The sequence below is a fragment of the Dermochelys coriacea genome, chromosome 6 (assembly GCF_009764565.3).
Source record: "Dermochelys coriacea isolate rDerCor1 chromosome 6, rDerCor1.pri.v4, whole genome shotgun sequence".
Lineage (NCBI taxonomy): Eukaryota > Metazoa > Chordata > Testudines > Dermochelyidae > Dermochelys > Dermochelys coriacea.
The window spans coordinates 64,111,055-64,126,676 of NC_050073.1; the positions used below are offsets into that span (position 1 = coordinate 64,111,055).

The 15,622-nt window shown below is 43.9% G+C and overlaps 1 protein-coding gene across 12 annotated transcripts in view; it reads left to right on the plus strand.

Moving 5' to 3' along the window:
• TTBK2 (tau tubulin kinase 2) overlaps window positions 1-15,622 on the plus strand; it is a 217,042-nt gene that overhangs the window by 159,749 nt on the left and 41,671 nt on the right. For all 12 annotated transcript variants that reach the window (XM_038405265.2, XM_038405267.2, XM_043517544.1 and 9 more), the window contains 4 exons: window positions 8,891-9,048; window positions 9,453-9,669; window positions 12,012-12,223; window positions 13,972-14,569. In XM_038405265.2, coding sequence (XP_038261193.1) covers window positions 8,891-9,048; window positions 9,453-9,669; window positions 12,012-12,223; window positions 13,972-14,569 — 1,185 coding nt within the window. The remainder of the gene's footprint in view (window positions 1-8,890; window positions 9,049-9,452; window positions 9,670-12,011; window positions 12,224-13,971; window positions 14,570-15,622) is intronic.

Genomic DNA, 15,622 nt, shown 5'->3' on the forward strand with positions numbered 1-15,622 from the left:
GACAATCTTGGGATTGTGCTAGAAAGAAAACCTAGCAGCTGTTTGCGAAGCTCAAAAACTCTTTCCAACATTCTGTTGTGAGATAGCCAACACAGTTCCATATGAAACAATAATTTGTTATGTCCTGCACCCATTTCAAGACACAGATTTGCAAAAAGGCATGAATTCAAAGGCCAGGACTTCACAAAATTCACAACTGTCACAGCTGCATTTAGCGCGTCATTTAATTCAGGTTTCATTTTCTTTGATGCAAGGTCCTGGTAATGCAACATATAGTGTACTACAATTACTTGTAGGTTTATGACTCGTATTCTTGCTACACTGCCACTCCTATTGTCTGTCATGGTGGTAGCACTGTCCATGCCAATAGCACTGGCAATGCACTTCTCCCAATTCAGCAATTCAGCTTTCATGAAATCATCCAATAATTTGACTATTTCCTGACCTGTTGTCCATTCTGCTAACTGCTGACAAAAAGAAAATCCTCCAAAATTTCCCCCAGCTAGATGTAACGAACAAAAACTAATAATTGTGCTCTATTACCAGCATCAGTAGTCTCATCAAGCTGAATTACAAACTGTTCACATGTACATAGCTTTTCAGTTAGTTGGGATTTTACATCATTTGAAAACTTTTCAATTCTCCTTCTAACTGTGTCATTAGAAAGTGGTGTGGCCTTAAGTTTCTTCCTTGCATCTTCGCTTACCATCACTTTGCACATTTCTACAGCAACTGGAAGACTCAGTAGTTCTCCAGTGATATGGGATTTTTTACTCTTTGCACTCCGAAGCACTGTTAAGAAAGATGCTTTCAAAGTGTTTTCTGGAACCGATGTTATGTTTGCCATTTTAGTTTTCCATCTATTGTATTCTTCTTTCTTTCATTGAAGAAAGTTCTCTGGGTTTATCTTCATATTCCAGGTACCTTGTTGTGAGGTGTCATTTCAATTTTGCAGATTTCATTGCTTCATTTGATAGGATTCATAAGCATACAATGCAGTGCAGTCGTCCATCACTAAATTCCATAAAACTAAAATCAGTATAACTTTTGTCAAACTTTCTTTTCTTCATTTATTTCTTACTACTTAATTCTGCATTGTCTATGACTTCAACAAAATTAGCAGTACTAGTATGAGGACTTTTTAAAAACTTACCCATTTACAGTGTAATTTGCTTGCACACTGTAAAAATATATTCCACTTCAACCTGCCAAAGATGTCTGTTATCAGAAAAAACCCAGACATCATTTCTGATTTGCTGTCGCAAAGCAGTGAGATTTTTTATGTTGACGCTTATACCATGTGAGTATTATGATGTTGTTCATGCACCATGGAATATGTTGTGTAAACAGAAATAGTAGATCTGTCAGTTTTAATCGTTAGGCAATGCAGATGTGCGGTGAAATTATTTTTTTTATTTTTCTGCAGCCCCTTAGACATTCCTAGTGTGCTCATATGTCTCCCCATTCCCACAGAAGCCCATGGTTTCTGAAACTCCCACACTCCTCTATAGAGACTCCTGATGACCACACTTCTTCACAGATACTGATGGCTTCCTATGCACTACCCATACAGGTCTCCCAATGTGCTCCTTTTCTTCCTTTTTCTGTAAGAAGCATAGCTTTTTTTCACAAACCACAAGACTACATGTCTTGTCTTGAACTGAAGGAGAATGAAAAATGTAATACTTGATGAGAGTAATACAGTGGAGTCGCATCTTACGCAGGGGTTAGGTTCTAAAGTCAGCGCGTAAGGCGAAAATCGCGTATAGTCAAAAAGAGAGAGAGAGATGGAAGAATGAACAAATAAAAAAGGGAGACAGACTACTTCAAAGTCATTATGCGCAAACTGGAGTGCCTCAGGATGGCCAGGAGCATTGTCTATGATCAGCAACACTTTAAAGTCAAGTCCTTTCTCTTCGAGGTATCTCTTGACTTCCGGAATGAAACACTTGTGGAAACAATTCAGAAATAATGCTGCCGTCACCCAAGCCTTTTTATTTGATTGCCAGAACACAGGCAGGAGACTTTTGTTCTTGCCTTTTAGGGCACGGGGATTTGCAACCCTGTAGAGCAAACTGGACTTTATTAAATGCCCAACCACATTGCCACAAAACAATACAGTCACACGGTCTTTAGCTGCTTTGAAGCCAGGGGCTTGTCTTTCTGATTTTGAAGTGTAAGTGCGTTTGGGCATTTTTTTCCAGAAGAGCCCAGTCTCATCAGTATTAAAAACTTGTTCTGGAAGATAGCCCTTTTCTTCTATGATTTTCTTTAATGGTTCGGGGTAGGCTTTTGCTGCCTTTTCATTGGCAGATGCAGCTTCACCAGTAGTCTGCATGTTTTTGAAGTTGAAGTGGTTCCTAAAACTGTTTAGCCAACCTTGGCTGACTTTGAATTTCTTCTCCTCAGAAGGTTGTCCCTCATCGGGGAGAGGTTTGAACAGCGTATAGAGGCTAAGAGCCTTTTCTCGCAATGTGTTGCCATTGATAGGCACATGTTTATGGTTCATGTCTTCCAGCCATAAGTTTAATGCCTTTTCAGTCTTCACTAAAGTCTTATCACGCACCTGGCTCGTCACCTTAGCAGTTATTGGAGCATTTGATGCCATGGCTTGACAAATTTCTCTCTCTCGAATCTTGATGACACAGATGCTAGGTTCGTTGCGGCCATATTTACGCACCACGTTGGAGACATACCATCTCTCAATAAGTCCAACACAGCCAGTTTTTCCTCCAGCGTTGGAACAGATCACTGTTTCTTCGGTTGAGCACCAGATGAAGTAGTTGGCTTGCGTTTTGGGGCCATGTTGTATGAAAAATACGTATCTTTAAACACTAGAATCACACTCAGCGCGGTGAGATGTTCACTGGATCGGCGGTCAGCGATCGATCCAGTGGGGTCAATTTGCTGCGTATAGTCTAGATGTGATAAATCAACTCCCGAGCGCTCTCCCATTGACTCCTGTACAGTACTCCACCGCTGTGAGTTATTGTTATTTTTCTTTTTATTTGCCAAGCGCATATAGTTGAATTCGCGTAATTTAAATGTGCGTATGATGCGACTCCACTGTATAAATAAATTTGTCCTAGTTTCTCTTTGCCTAATGAGTAATGTTAGAATGTTAGAAATTTTTTGTACTTCAATTCTTTTAGGATTATTATTTTTTTAAATAAATGGTGTGGCAAAATACCTTGTTCGCCTCAGTAGGCTTAGTCCTTTTTTGTCTTGGAGACTCAGGTTTGGGGCAAGGCGAATCCTTATAGGTGGCACAGGGTCCTGCTACTCCTCTCCTCAGTCAGTCCCTTGTGCTTGTTTTCCTTCCCTTCTGGGGAGCGAGTGCAGCTTCCCTGCTGAGAAGGTCTGGTGTCTTGCTGCAAACAGACTACTGGCAGCTTCCCTGCTCCTCTCACTCCCCCCTCCTTTCACGCAGGGGAGGGTTTAAAAAGATCCCAAGTGTTGGAGTCAGCTGAACCTAATTGATTCCCTAGCAACCCCTTTTCTAGCTGAATCTTATTGCCCCAGTGGTTCTCTCTCCTCAGTGGATAGGGAGGGGCCTTTTAATCCCCTGGTACTAATTACTACCCCCCTTTTGTAGTTGTTTGTCCTAGGTTTATCACATATTCCTCCCCTCCCCCGCTCAACACTATAGTGTTGGGCTACTTGGATTGGCAAACAGTGCACTCTTGACAGGCCATCCGCATTGTCATATTGGATTCCAGACCTATGTTGTACTCTGAAGTGGAAGGGTTGAAGCGACAGGAACCATGTCGTCACTCTGGCATTTTTGTCTTTATTTTGGTGCATCCACTGCAGAGGGGCATGGTCCATGACAAGGGTAAACCTCCGTCCCAGTAGATTGTAGCGGAGGCTTTCTATGGCTCATTTTACCGCCAGGCATTCTTTTTCGACAACGGCGTATTTCCGTTCCATAGGCAGGAGCTTCCTACTGAGGAAGAGGACAGGGTGTTCGTCGTCCCCGACCATTTGTGAAAGTACTGCCCCCAACCCTACATCAGAGGCATCGGTTTGTAGGATAAACTCCTTCCCTCAGTCTGGGGTCACGAGTCTGAGGTCAGTGCAGAGGGCTGTCCGTAGATCTGAAAAAGCATCTTCAGCCGCAGTCGTCCATCTTACTATGTCTGGGCCCCGAGCTTTCGTTAGGTCTGTTAATGGGCATGCTCTGGTGGCAAAGTGGGGAATGAACCGTCTATAGTACCCCCCTAGTCCCAGGAATGCCCTGACCTGTTTTTTTCAGAGTGGTCGGGGCCACTTCTGTATAGCTTCTAACTTCTTGAGTTGGGGCCTCACCATGCCCCTCACCACTATATACCCAAGATATTGGCTTCAGCTAGCCCGAGCGAACACTTGGAGGGGTTTGCCGTCAGCCCCGCCTTCCTCAGGGTATCCAGCACTGCCTCCACCTTCTCCAAGTGTCTTCCCTAGTCGGGGCTATATATGATAACGTTGTTGAGATAGGCTGCCGTGTACTTTCCATGTGGTCGCAACAATTTGTCCATGAGTCTTTGGAAAGTAGGGGGTGCCCCATGCAACCCAAAGGGGAGGATGGTGTACTGATATAGTCCTTCTGGAGTTGCAAAGGCCGTATTCTCTTTATCAGCCTTGGCCAGGGGGATCTGCCAATAGCCCTTGGTCAGGTAAGGGTAGACATAAACGGTGCTTTTCCCAATCTGTCAATTAGCTCATCTATCCAGAGTATAGGGTACGCATCAAACTCGGACACCTCATTCAGCTTTCGGAAGTCGTTGCAGAACCTCACACTGCCATCCGGCTTAGGCACTAAAACCACTGGACTTGACCATTGGCTAGGAGATTCTTCAATGACTCTTAAGGCCAGCATTTTCCTGACCTCTGTCCTGATCGCCTCTCTTTTGGCCTCCGGGATCCGGTATGGCTTGACGTTCACCTTCACTCCTGGCTCTGTGAGGATGTGATGGTGAACCTCAGTAGTCTTGCCTGGCTTTTCTGAGGACACATCCTGGTTGTGTTTAATCAGGCTGATCACTTCAGATCGTTGCTCCGGAGTCAACTCTGGAGATATTCCCACTTGGTCGGGCTGGTCGATTTTAGGGGTTGGTGCCCCTAGCACAACCACATGCGCTTCTCTATCCTGCAATGGTTTCAGCAGGTTTATATGGTAGATCTGCTCCAGCTTCCGGCGACCCGACTGTCAGACCTTATAGTCGACTTCTCCTGTGGCTTCTATGATCTCATATTGCCCCTGTCACCTGGCCAGGAGCTTGCTCTCTGCCATGGGTATGAGCACCATTACCCGGTCTCCCACCTGGAACTTTCAGGTCATTGCTTGGCAATTGTAGTATGCCCGTTGGGCCCCTTGGGCCTTCTCCAGGTGTTCGCGCACAATGGGGGCTACTTGGGCTATCCTGTCTTTCATTTGCAATACATGTTCAACGATGTTTCTCCCGGTGTTTGGCTGTTTTTCCCAGCCCTCTTTGGGCATGTCCAATATGCCCCTGGGGTGGCAACCATATAACAGCTCGAATGGGGAGAATCCAATGGAAGCTTGGGGAACCTCCCGTACAGCAAACAGCAAGTAAGGCAGTAGGGTGTCCCAATCTTTCCCGTCGCAACTAACTACTTTCTGTAGCAAGTTCTTCAATGTTCTATTGAAGCGTTCGACAAGACCATCAGTCTGGGGATGATAGACTGACATCCTGAGGGTCTGTATATGGAGCACTGTACATAGGTCCTTTGTTAACTTAGACACAAAGGGTGTCCCTTGGGTAGTCAGGATTTCTTTAGGTATCCCTACTCTGGAAAAAATCTGGACTAATTCTTTGGCTATGGTCTTGGACAAGGTGTTCCGTAGGGTTATGGCCTCGGGATATCGGGTGGCATAATCTAGTACTACCAGAATGTACTGATGACCACGGGCTGACTTCTCCAGTGGCCCTACTAGATCCATAGCTATTTGCTCGAATGGGATTTCAATAATTGGTAGAGGTACCAAAGTGGCCCTTAGGTGTGGTCGGGGCCCATGTAACTGACATTCTGTACAAGAGGTACAATATCACCAGACAGCCATATAAATGCCAGGCCAAAAAAACCTCTGCAGAATCCGATCAAGGGTCTTATCTACCCCTAGATGGCCCCCAAACAGATGGCTGTGGGCCAGATCCATCACGCCCCTCTGATGCTTCTGTGGGACCAAGAGTTGTTCTACGACTTGGTCTTGGACCTGGACTACTCTGTATAGCAGATCACCCTTAATCACATAATATGGCCCTGGGCCCTTGACTCTCCCCTCCACAGGGACCCCATTTACCTCAACTATTTCTTTACGAATATTGCTGTATATTGAATCATTGGCCTGATCCTAACCAAAATTCCCGAGTGAGGTCCCCATTTGTCCAAACTCAGGGGGATCTACCTCTGTCTCCCCCTCGGGGAAAACCCCTGGGGAACAAGGTCCGGCTATTGGGTCATTGATCTCCTGCCCTGCCCCGCTGTCCGTTGAGCCACCTCTTTCCCCTATAAGCGTAGATTTCTGGTACTGGGTCAAGATCCTCGTTCCCCTCCTTTTAGCCACCCTCCGAGTCTTCCGGGGCTTTCCCGGAGGGGAGAACAAATCCTGGCCAAATTCGTGGAAGGCCGGGGGGGTGTTATCTATCTGGGCCACCCCCTGGGTCCCGGGTTCATTATTTTCTTCCACCTTCTCCACAAGGAGTAGGCTATCAAATCCCAGGAAGTCTCATCCGATAAGGACTGGGTAGGGGAGTTTCGGAACTACTCCCACCGTCACCTTAGTGGGGTTTCCGAGAACTTCTCTTTTTATGGGGATGGTTGGGTAGTAACTGACATCCCCATGCACACATGATATTCCTGAGCATTTGGCCCGGGATAGTTGCCCGGCCAACTTTCCCAAGACCAGCGTGATTGCACTTCCCGAGTCTACTAACACTGTGGTCTCTATACCATTCATCTTAACGGGACTAGTGTGTCTATGAGGGACCATTGCAATCCCTACTAGACTTATTAGATCACATGGTCCCCCTATATCTCCCAGTTCACATTGCATGGGCTCTTCTAGATTTGGGCATTGGGCAGCGATATCCCCCAATTCGCCACATGCATAACATCGATACCCTGCTTGGGGCAGCCCCCGATTTTTCGGGCTACTGGGCTTTATCCCCTGAGCCTTTCTCCCCCAGTCCTCTAGTCTCTCCGGGACCTCTGGCTGCTCTTTGGCCTCCTTCCTCCCCTCCATAGTCCGGCTTGGTGCTAGGGCAAACCGGGGCCTCGGCACAGAGACTTGTTGCTGATTCTGGTGCCTTCCTTCCCCGGTGGTCCGTGAAAGTTCTTGGGCAGCTAGGTGTCTCTCTACGAGGGCAACTAGTTCATCGTAGGAGGAGGGATCGTTTTGGCGGACCCACCCCCATATGTCCGGCGGCAACCCCCTCATGTACCTGTCCAACACGAGGATTTCCACTATCTTCTCTGGCCCATGGGTCTCGGGGCGGAGCCACTTCCAGGTGAAGTGGATTAAATCAAATAGCTGGGACCTCGGCTGTTTGCTGTCCTGGTATTTCCACTCATGGAAGCGCTGGGCCCGTATGGCTGATGTCACACCTGACCTTGCCAGGATTTCCGCCTTCAGCTGGGGGTAATCCATAGCTGTCTCTGTGGTCAGGTCGAAATAGGCCTTCTGGGGCTCCCCACACAGAAATGGAGCCAGGATACCTGCCCACTGGTCTTGGGGCCAGGCCTCCCGCAGTGCCGTCCTCTCGAAGGCGAGGAGATATGCCTCTATATCGTCATCTGTAGTCATCTTCTGTAAATAGTTGCTTGCCCGCAGTGGCCAGATCCCCTGGAGCCCGTGCGTGAGTGTGGTCAGGGCTTTTAACTGGTTCACTACTTCATTCGGGGTGGGTCGATTTTGGGCCGCTTGGTTCATCAGTAATTGGTTCGTCTCCTGTTGGACGTGTACTGACTCTTGCTGGGCAGCCATTTGCACCCTGGTAGCCTCTTGTTAGGCCGCAGTGGCCTGTACCAACGCCTTCACTACATCCTCCATTTTTTGTGTGTGTGTGATTTACCTTGCCCTGAGATGGCTTGCCACAGAACCTTACTCACTCACTCACCACAACCCACTTCTGACACCAAGTGTGGCAAAATACCTTGTTCGCCTCAGTAGGCTCAGTCCTTTTTAGCCTTGGAGACTCAGGTTTGGGGCAAGTTGAATCCTTATAGGTGGCACAGGGACCTGCTACTCCTCTCCTCAGTCAGTCCCTTGTGCTTGTTTTCCTTCCCTTTTGGGGAGCGAGTGCAGCCTCCCTGCTGAGAAGGTCTGGTGTCTTGCTGCAAACAGCCTACTGTCAGCTTCCCTGCTCCCCTCACTCTCCCCCTCCTACCCAGGTAGGACCTACCAAAAGGTCCCAAGTAGTTGGAGTCAGCTGAACCTAATTGATTCCCTAGCAACCCCTTTTCCAGCTGAAACTTATTGCCCCATGGTTCTCTCCCCTCAGTGGATAGGGAGGGGCCTTTTAATCCCCTGGTACTAATTACCACCCCCCTTTTGTAGCTGTTTGTCCTGGGTTTACCACAATGGTTAAAACATACCAACACAGGAAGCAGTTAAGTGGTAGCAATGCTTAAAGTGCTCTACCCAAGCATTACAAAAAGCTATTTCATATTTTCAAAATAAATAGTGCACCATTCTGAGCCACAGATAGGGGAAGTGGTGATATGGCACTGTTGATAAACCTTACCTTTTTAACAATTTAGTGTCAGATAAAGTCTTAAAGGAGAACCAGATGTTAGAAAAGTCTTGAGGGGAAACTGAATCTGGAGTACTTTATCTTTCTCTTATTCAAAGAAAGAAGAATTAATTAACTCTTTTCTTTATTTTTAGCTTCTCATGTCTGTGTTTGACAACAGTATGAAAACTTCTGGAATCATTGAAAGTGACCCGTTTGATTGGGAGAAGAGTGGAACTGATGGCTCTCTGACGACGACAACAACATCAACAACTCCTCAGTTACATACTCGCCTGACCCCAGCTGCAATTGGGTATGTTCAAGCATTTCCTATATTAACCTAAAAATCCAACCACTTAGCACCAGGGGAAAGTCATCTGTTACATCTGTTTCTCCAGGGTGTTAACTAATAGGGTATTACAGGATACTAGGTCTCCCTTTGGTCACTATTGAGCCTCTCCTCAGAAAAAAAAATTGCTGCTGTCCTAAATATACAGCAATTACGAATGTTGATACATGTCTGGGTTAGGAAATCACTTTATTAGATTCCCATTCTCCAGTCAACGTTTTGCTAAAGCCTATGTTAAGAACCTAAGGTGTGATCCCTAACCCATTGAACTCAATGAAAGACTTCCATTGCCTTCTCTGGGCTTTAAATCATCACTAACGAGGACCACTTGCAAATAACTGCATTATTTTTCACTTCTTCCTTTGTAGAATAGCCAATGCCACACCTATCCCAGGAGATTTGCTGCGAGAGAACACGGATGAGGTGTTTCCAGATGAGCAGCTCAGTGATGGGGAGAATGGTATTCCTGTTGGAGTCTCACCAGAGAAACTGCCTGGGTCCCCTGGGCATCAACGTCCTCAGGAAAAAGATGTCTGGGAGGAGATGGATGCCAACAGAAACAAAATAAAGCTGGGGATTTGTAAGGTATTTATAGAGCTGCAGTGGGAAAAACCTCTGTCATAAATATAAAGGGAAGGGTAACCATCTTTCTGTATACAGTGCTATAAAATCCCTCCTGGCCAGAGGCAAAACCCTTTCATCTGTCAAGGGTTAAAAAGCTAAGGTAACCTCTCTGGCACCTGACCCAAAATGACTAATGAGGGGACAAGATACTTTCATATCTGGAGGTATGGGGGGGAACAAAGGGTTCTGTCTGTGTGTGTGATGCTTTTGCCGGGTACAGATCAGGAATGCAGCCTTACAACTCCTGTTAAGTTAGTAAGTAATCTAACTAGAACATGCGTCAGATTTCCTTTTGTTTAATGGCTGGTAAAATAAGCTGTGCTGGATGGAATATATATTCCTGTTTTTGTGTCTTTTTGTAATTTAAGGTTTTGCCTAGAGGGATTCTCTGTGTTTTGAATCTGTTACCCTGTAAAGTATTTACCATCCTGATTTTACAGAGGTGATTCTTTTAACTTTTTTTTAAAATTAAAATTCTTCTTTTAAGAACCCGATTGATTTTTCATTGTTCTTAAGATCCAAGGGTTTGGGTCTTTGTTCACCTGTACAAATTGGTGAGAATTCTTATCAAGCCTTCCCCAGGAAAGGGGGTGTAGGGCTTGGGGGGATATTTTGGAGGAAGACGACGCCAAGTGGGCTCTTTCCCTGTTCTTTGTTTAAAATGTTTGGTGGTGGCAGCATATGGTTCAAGGACAAGGCAAAGTTTGTACGTTGGGGAAGTTTTTAACCTAAGCTGGTAAGAATAAGTTTAGGGGGTTTTTCATGCAAGTCCCCACATCTGTACCCTAGAGTTCAGAGTGGGGAAGGAACCTTGACAACCTCTTTCAGCAATTTCCTGGCATCATCAGGAATATGACAATGTGGCATGATGAGTAATAGGAGAGCAAATGCTCATTTGGCACTAGAAATATTCTGCAGTTTGACCAGAGAGAATGGTTTTCCAAAGCAGAGAGCTGCATGGTTCAATGGGTCAGTGCTCTTTTCACTTCTAAAGGCCATGATTCATATTGGGTTCAAAGATGGTTTTATTTCCTAGTCACTTTCCATGGTAGTAATTAAGAGTGAAGGTATGCAAATAGATCAGAACTAACTCTCCAGTCAACAAAATAAATATGATTGGTATTCTCCATTTAGTCAATATTGCATGCTTGTCTTCATAATGTAACATATCACTCAGTTTGTGTTGAGTAGAATCCCATTACTGGAAAAGTAGAAGTACTAAGGGTCAACATTGAGGTACATTGACTAATTCATGGAAGGGAAACTTGCTTAGTGCTTGTCTAGATTATAGCTGGCTCTTGACAGTGATCCTGGTCTCTCATTATCGTTACTTCTGTTATTCTCTGTATCTCATAATCACTGCAATTCATATTCAGACAATTGTAGCCAGTGCTCCTCTGATGTGAAAATGTCATCAATAGCTGAAAGATGTTACTGAAGTGTTCTTTAAGCCGAAATACTATCTAGTGACAGAGCTGTGTATTTTTCCAGGTATATGTAAAATGGGTTGTGAGGAGGCCAGATTGCTGTGATACTTATGTTTGTACCTGGCTAATGTGTATTAGTTTTTTAAGGGGAAATGGCAGAAGACAGATAGTCTTTTTCTCTTTTGGGGCCAAATTCAGCACAGGTATAAGCAGATACAAGTTTCATTGATATCAGTGGGTGTTACATCTGCTTACACCGGGGATCAGAGTGCTCCTTCAACACTGAATCATACCCAGCTGATCTACAAAGTGAGATTCAGTTGGAGATTTGATTTTAATTTCTAATAAACATTACTCCATATCAAAAAGCTACCTTGTAGACTTTGTGTGCAATGGTATTGCATTCCTCAGATATGCATAAGGATGAGTTAACATGATGATTAACCTTTCATCAATAAAAGAAAAAGAGTCTATGACTGTAAAGCAGTATGAAGAAGCTCCTAGGCTTCTGGATTCGACCTGCTATTGATGAGAATTCCAGAAATGGGAGTGGGGATCAGTATACATCTAAAGTCTGGGAAATGTATTGTTTTCTTCCATTGACTCCTTCCAACCTGAGGCTTAATGAAAACCACAGTGTTGCTGGCAATTAATCCCTAATTTAAATTTATGCCTTAGGAAACTGGTAGCTGATGAGCACATATAAACTACATGAAATATGGCATGAACTTCTGCTGAAGGAGCATCCTCAATATGAATTTGTTTTGTTACACGATAGAAGCATTGGGTTATATGCACTGCATATACTGTTATCTTCCTCTGTTTCAGCACTCCTGTAAATTATATTTTTATTTCTATTGTGCTTTATTTGCACAGGCTTCTACAGAGGAGGAAAACAGCCATGGACCAGTGAATGGACTGCTTAATGCACCAAGCCTGGGTTCTCCAGTTCGAGTCTGCTCAGAGACCACCCAGGCAGACAGGGATGTCCCACTGATGAGAAAGTTACGTTCAATCCACAGCTTTGAACTGGAGAAACGCTTGACCTTGGAATCAAAGCCAGACACTGATAAATTTCTTGAGACCTGGTAAAGAGAAAATTTCTATCTCACATTTATGCTTGGATCTTTTAGGGGCTTGTTGGCTTAGACTGTATTTTCTTTTCTCTAGTACTGTATCCATGGACAGTGGTCAGTGAAAAGCAGAAATGGAGTTGCTGAGCTATGCTTATGCCAAGTATGGATAGTAATGTCTACTGGATTTATAGTATTTACTCTGAGGAACATCCCTGGCTTCTATCCCAGTTTACATTTTTTAAATTAAATTTTTATTACTGTTTACACTAAGCCAACGTTCATGGTGTTTTATAGACAAATAAAGACAAAGTCCTTACCTCAAGGAATTCTTGGTTTAGGGGCCCATTTCTATCACACTTCTGTCGATTAGCACTTCATGAATAGTCCTGTTGACTTTAGTAGGACATGGGAGTCGGTGACTTCATGGGAGTTAGTGCAACTTAACTTGGATAAGCATTACAGAATCAAGCACTAAATTAGATATAGGCATAGATTACCTCTGGTAAGGTGTAATGTGTATGAGGAACAGGATTTATGTGAAATAAAATAATGAGTTTACTTGTTTCTGTAGTGCATGTGTTATTAGTTTCACTGTTGTTATATATTTCTAAAGTTGTCAGGAAAGCTTGTTAGGAGAGGTGAGTTTTGAGAGAGAATTTGAAGTTGGAGAAGGAGGTTGTGTGAGTACAGGATCAGGGAATTTAGTCCAACTGAAGGGAGTATTATAGAAGGATAACACACAGGGAGGCTAGAGGGAAGGGGTGTTGGCAGAGCATAAAGCTAAATCAGGAAGCAAGTGAAGAAGAGTGTTGAGATCTAGGCAGTGGTAGAGCTGTGCAGAGCCTTGAACATGAGAACAAGGAATTTGAATTTGATGCAGAGCTTACATGAGTAGAGGAAGACATGATCAGAGTAGACAGGAAAAGGAATTTAGTAGTAGTTTGGATAAATGAGAGAGGCTCAAAGAGTGAGTCATGAAAAAACTAAAACTGAGACATAGAGTTGTACATCATACTTAATTAAGGACAAAGAAAGGCAACTATCTCACACCAGAAATAGAACTAAAGTTTCATTATTTCCTTAACACCCCCTCAGTCACAGTGGACAACAAAGGGAGAGATTTACATTCCTGAATAATAAAAACTCATTAGTGTTCTTCAGTAAACCTCTGACAAAACAAGAGAACATGCCATGCTGCAGAGAGACGGGATGAATGTCCATGTTTCTCACAAAGCAAAACTGCAGCAGAAAATCCTTGCAGGTAGATAGAAAGGGTATATTTATGCTGGTTTATTACATAGTAATAACAAAGTTATGAAACAAAACAAGTTGATGTGGTACAGGGTTATTCTCATGTCACCCTCGGTCTCCTAATCTCCTTTTTTCATTCGTACCAAAAGGGAAGTACTCAATCCAGGCTGAAATGTTTTGGCATTAATTCATGCTGAGGTGAGGAGCTGGTTTCCTTTCTTTAGTTTCAGTGTTCCTCTGACTTTTATCAACTTTCTGCCTCCTTCCCCTTATTTTCAGTAAATTGCTGTTGAGCCCTTATTACAGGAATTACGTGTTCACATGCAAAAACATTTGGTTGCAGGCATCTCCATAATTGCTGCTTGAAAATTATGTTTCTTATGCTCATCCTTGGATCTGTAAGACACTGCAGTAGACTCTCAAGTGAATTTAGCTTGGTTTCTGTGGCACTATTCAGATTGTGTAGTTCATTCTTAATTAATTCATATGTAACTTCTTTCTCTCCTAAGCTTGCAGAAGATGCAGAAAGACTCAAATGCTGGGAAAGAAACTGCTGTTGCTGCTCCTCCTCTTCCTCAGAAAATATCTGTTCCTGCTGTGGCTGCCCGCACTGACCGTGTCTGGCATTATGATGAAGAATATCTCCCTGAAGCTTCTAAGCCTGCTTCAGCCAGTTCTCCAGAACAAGTTGATGGCATTGTTAGTAATGGCTTTTTGGCTGTCAACTTAAGCTCCTGCCGGCAGGAGGTTGATTCCAAAGAATGGGTGATAGTAGATAAGGAACGGGACTTGCAGGATTTCAGAACCAATGGGGCTTTAGTACATAAAACAACTGGAAGTCCCTCAGATGAGGAGCCTGAGGTTCTACAAGTCGTAGAGGAATCCCCCCAAGAGGAACAGCTGAGACTGAGTACTTGGGCAGAAAACAATGTCCATGCCAAGAATGAAGCTTTAGGTGTGGGGTTAGATCTACCTGTTGATTATGCTACTGCTGCTTCTAAACAATTTACAGATAAATTAGAATTTATGGCTGGAGTTGCTGGCCAGCTTCTTGCAGCCACACCTTCAAGTCCAATGGAGGCCCAAGCAGAAGGAGCCCTTACTCTGGTAAGAAAACTCATAGTTATAATCATATCTTTACTCTCTTTTCAGAGCTATATGAGAATAAAGCAGTGAAAGAAAAGGCAGTGGCTAAAATGTAAACAGGGTTCTGGAATGTTTAGGTTATGGGATATGAGACTTGACTCTGCACCAGGGATTTCCTAGGATCTACTAAATTTGTGTCTAAATTCTGCAAGAGGTTTGCTTTTGGTTCAGCAGTGAACAACCCTCAGAACTGGCTTAATTAAAAATATACATTAAAAAGAACCTTTTAACCAACAAAATATACACATATGTATGTTGTTATGAGTAAATAAACAGAAAGTATAACAAATGTGTAAAATACTATGCAATAGTATGTTATGTCCTGTAGAGAGAGTCTAAAAGGCAGAAGCTAGTATCGTACCAAAGAAACAAAGTTTCTTGTTCCCTCTGTCCTGTAATTAGTTTCTTTCTTCTGAATTTCCTCTGCTGCTTTCTGCCCCTGAAACAACTTCTTGGCTTCCCTGTTTAATTGGCTATAATCTGTTTATTGGTCGTAGGGACTTCTAGTGCACCGACACTGTAATATTTATGTTTCTGCAACCCCTGATATCTTTTGCACCAGTTATAGTTCCTTGCCGACTTCTCTAACTCCACTGCTACTTCCCACTTCTGAAATAGTTCTGTAATTGTTTGGCATCTGCCTCTCTTCTGCTGGACAGATTGCCCAATAGATTCCTCTGCTCCTTCTCCTGTTGGCATTTTTCTCTTTTCTGTCTCGTACATCCCTCACCTGCACAGTTCTCAATAGTTTTCCTTCCCCCTCCGATGTCTCCATCACCAAATAATGGTGCCTCTGACTTTATTTCTCCCCTTCCTTTCTTAGAGAGGCAGTGTGGTTTAATGGTTAAACCAGGGTATAGGGACTCAGGACTTGTCATTTCAGTTCTTGCCTCTTACACTTACTGTGTCAATCTGGGACACACACGTCAGTATTCTCAAACTTGGATGCCTAAAGTTAGGCATTGAAATCCATATTTAGGCACCTAAATTAAATCAGTGGCATCTGTAGGTGTA